Raw genomic sequence first — 3,087 nt, 5'->3', positions numbered from 1 at the left:
GGCGAGGCAGAGCGAGTAGAGTATTTCTGAAAAGAACTGGCTAAAGCAACTTCAAAGAGTCCAGGGAATAGTAACAGCAAGAAGAATAACAACTCAAGAACAATGCAATTGAGTGCTATGCTTCAATAACGCGCCGTTTTCAATTAAAATAGCATCTAGTTGCTATGGCAATTGCTAGCCGCGGGAAAAAATCGCGAATATTAGCAGCCGCGAATATAACCCGACCTACGGTATAACCCGACCTACGGTATATCAAGTTTGAACTGATTCCAATCAAAATAATTTTCATTTGGTTCAAAAATTACAATGACTCTTGGTAATATATATAGTGCATGTACATACCTCATTTTTATGTTTCTCTTGACTCTGGGTCAAGAGACCTTTTTGTTTGTCCACCTCCCGACTGTAAGCATTGACTTGAGCAGTAAGTATTTGAATTTCTTCGTCTTGATTCTGATCATTTTTACGACTGTAAGCATTAAGCTGTGTTTTCAGAACTCGTATCTCTTCATCTTGAGCTTTTATTACCTATCATGTACATATAACTGAATTGTTACAGTCATAATGTAATACCTCCCCTAGGTTAGCCAGTGCTTCTTTATCAATTTTATTTTGTTTCCTTGCTTCTTCAGCTTTTGTTTTCAGTTCCTCATATTCTTCATGTATTCTTTGCCTGTCATTCCTTTCAGTTTCAAAGTCTTGTTTGTAAATTGCATTCTAATAATAATGATGATTAATATTAATAAATTATTAACAATGACAAACCTCTGCTTCCTTTGCTTGCATTTTCTCCACTAATTCTTTAAGTTGTAGTTTTTGTTTGTTGAATTTCTTTACAGCCTCATCAAGCTGTTCTCTTAGTTGCCTTACGGTTTGTTCCTTCTCTTTTGAAGCTAATTGAGCTGTTGTGGTTAACCTCACTATCTCTTGCTCCTTTTCTTCCAACGAGTCATTCAACTCTTCAGTTTCTTGCAATTTATTACTCAGTTCACCACTTAATTCTTCAACAGTTTTTTTTGTGCTAGCCATTTCCTAAAAGCAAAATCATAACAAGCTAACATAATAATTACTTCTTCAAGGTGCTTTAGTGTATCTTTCAATTTTTCTGATTCTTTGTTTAGTGCCTTTATTAGTAGTTATAATGATGGTACACAAGTTAGATTAATTACTTTGCAATATTCAAGGTCCCCTGTTAAATTTTGAATAGTTTTATCTCTATCCTAATAAATTATAATAGTAACCATTTCACAAAACATCAGTGAAAATTATATTACACGTCCAATTCATTTTAAATTAAGTGTTTGATACACAGGATTTTTTCTGGGTTAAAAATTGGTAAAATCATAGAATGATATTGGATTTTGATCAAAATTGGGGAGTAGTTTTGGGGCGAGGAATTTCAGCATACACAACTCACTTTTAATTGGACTTCAGCTACTCTCAAATTATTTTGAAGTGTTTCTTGGGCTTTCACTAGTAGCCTTTTGTCACCTTCGACTTTAGCCATTTGATCCTCAAGCTCTCTCACTCTGGTTTCAAGCTCTTTTTTCATCTTATCTTCTTCTGATAAACTATTATTAGCAGAAGCGCCATCACCAGCTTCAACCTACACGTGTTATATTATACAATCTATTTTAGAGGGTTTAGCCTCACCTTCTCTTGTAAAATAGCTAGTTCACCTCGTAAATTATTCTCATCATCTTCTTTTTGTTTCAATTTTTTGCTCAATTCTTCAAGCTCATTTTGAAGTTGCTTCTCTCTAGCTTCATATTGTGCCTTCAGTTGAATTTCGCTCCCTTCTATACGAGCTCCAAAGGCAGCTACTTGAGGCTTTCGTTCATTACGCATATGTTGATCAACTGCTTCTCTGACTCTCTCACTCACTTTCTTTTCAAAATCTTCCTCTAACTTAATATAAGCAATACTTTTTTCCTCCAACTGAGCTTTAAGATTTTTCTCCAGTGTTTCAATTTCCTGTGTTCTCATTTTGACTTGATTCTTTAATTCTTCCATTTCTTTCAATACTGCTTCATCCTTTTTTTTCTCCTCTGCTGTCCCCTCAAGAAGCTGTTCCACTTTTTTATCCATTTCTTTTTTGTATTGCTTTTCTTGGGCCTCATATTTTTCATGATAGTTCATCTCCAGCTGGTTCTTAGCTATTTCTGTGTTTAGCTGTTGTTTAATTCCCTCCAGCTCTTTGGTATACTTCTCTTCCAACTCAGCCGTATGTTCCACTGCTTTCCTCTTTTCTTCCTCTTCCTTCTCCAGTAATTGCGTCAATTCGGTAATTCTATCTTCATCTTTATCAAGCTTCTCCTGTAGTGCAACCTTCTCCTTCAATAGCTCCTCCTTCTCATTTGTAAGTGCCTCCTTAGCCGCTTCTTTTTCTTTTATCAGCTTCTCCTTTTCTAAGTTTTCTTTCTTAAGCTCCTCCTTTTCTTCATTAAGCTCCTTTTCCAGTGCCTCCTTTTCTCTTGTTAGCTTCTCTTTCAGTTGATTTTTTTCCTCAGCCACTGTAACCTCAGTTTCCTTCTTTAGTCGCTTCCTTTCTTGCTCCATCTCTTCATTTTTTGCAAGTAGTTCCTTTTTCCACTCTTCATTCTCTACAGTCAGTTTTTGTTCCAGCACCTCCTTTTCTTTTGTTAGCTTCTCCTTACCCTTTAATAGCTCCTCCTTCTCTTTCGTTAGTTCCTCTTTCTCTTTCGTTAGTTCCTCTTTCTCTTTCACTAGCTCCTCCTTCTCCTTCTCCAGTTGTACAGTATGTGTTAGTGTAGCTGATTGGTCTACTACTACATGTAAACCTCTTCCTCTTCCTCCTCCTCCTTTACTTCTACTCATTTGTGTTTTGAGTAGAATAATTTCCTCTTCATAATCTTTTATTTGTTTCTCCTTGTCTTTAAGCTCTCTCTTGTGTCTTTCATTCTCCAATTCAATCCTTGCTAGTTGGAGACTCAGTTCAGGATCATCACTGGATTGCTGTGGTACCACTGCCACTGGGGACACCTACAAATAAATTAAATGAAATTCTCAGTAAAGATTTGTTGTTCTTAGAGATTATGATACATAATACAGCTCTACATACAAACA

At 36.0% G+C, this 3,087-nt stretch overlaps 1 protein-coding gene across 1 annotated transcript in view; it reads right to left on the bottom strand.

Annotated features, from left to right (window-relative positions):
- Nucleotides 1-305: 305 nt before the first annotated feature.
- LOC100635498 (trichohyalin-like) overlaps nucleotides 306-3,087 on the bottom strand; it is a gene marked incomplete at its 3' end in the record, with an annotated part of 4,335 nt that continues 1,553 nt past the window's right edge. The window contains exons 2-8 of the mRNA XM_020005558.1: nucleotides 1,654-3,003; nucleotides 1,418-1,606; nucleotides 1,170-1,220; nucleotides 1,071-1,124; nucleotides 766-1,032; nucleotides 574-717; nucleotides 306-528 (exon numbers count right to left, since the gene is read on the bottom strand). Of these exons, the coding sequence (XP_019861117.1) occupies nucleotides 306-528; nucleotides 574-717; nucleotides 766-1,032; nucleotides 1,071-1,124; nucleotides 1,170-1,220; nucleotides 1,418-1,606; nucleotides 1,654-3,003 (2,278 nt within the window). The remainder of the gene's footprint in view (nucleotides 529-573; nucleotides 718-765; nucleotides 1,033-1,070; nucleotides 1,125-1,169; nucleotides 1,221-1,417; nucleotides 1,607-1,653; nucleotides 3,004-3,087) is intronic.

The sequence above is a fragment of the Amphimedon queenslandica genome, unplaced genomic scaffold (assembly GCF_000090795.2).
Source record: "Amphimedon queenslandica unplaced genomic scaffold, v1.1 AMPQUscaffold_11270, whole genome shotgun sequence".
In the NCBI taxonomy this organism is placed as follows: domain Eukaryota; kingdom Metazoa; phylum Porifera; class Demospongiae; order Haplosclerida; family Niphatidae; genus Amphimedon; species Amphimedon queenslandica.
Note: the sequence above shows the minus strand (reverse complement) of the source record. Positions and strands in the feature narration are given on the sequence as shown.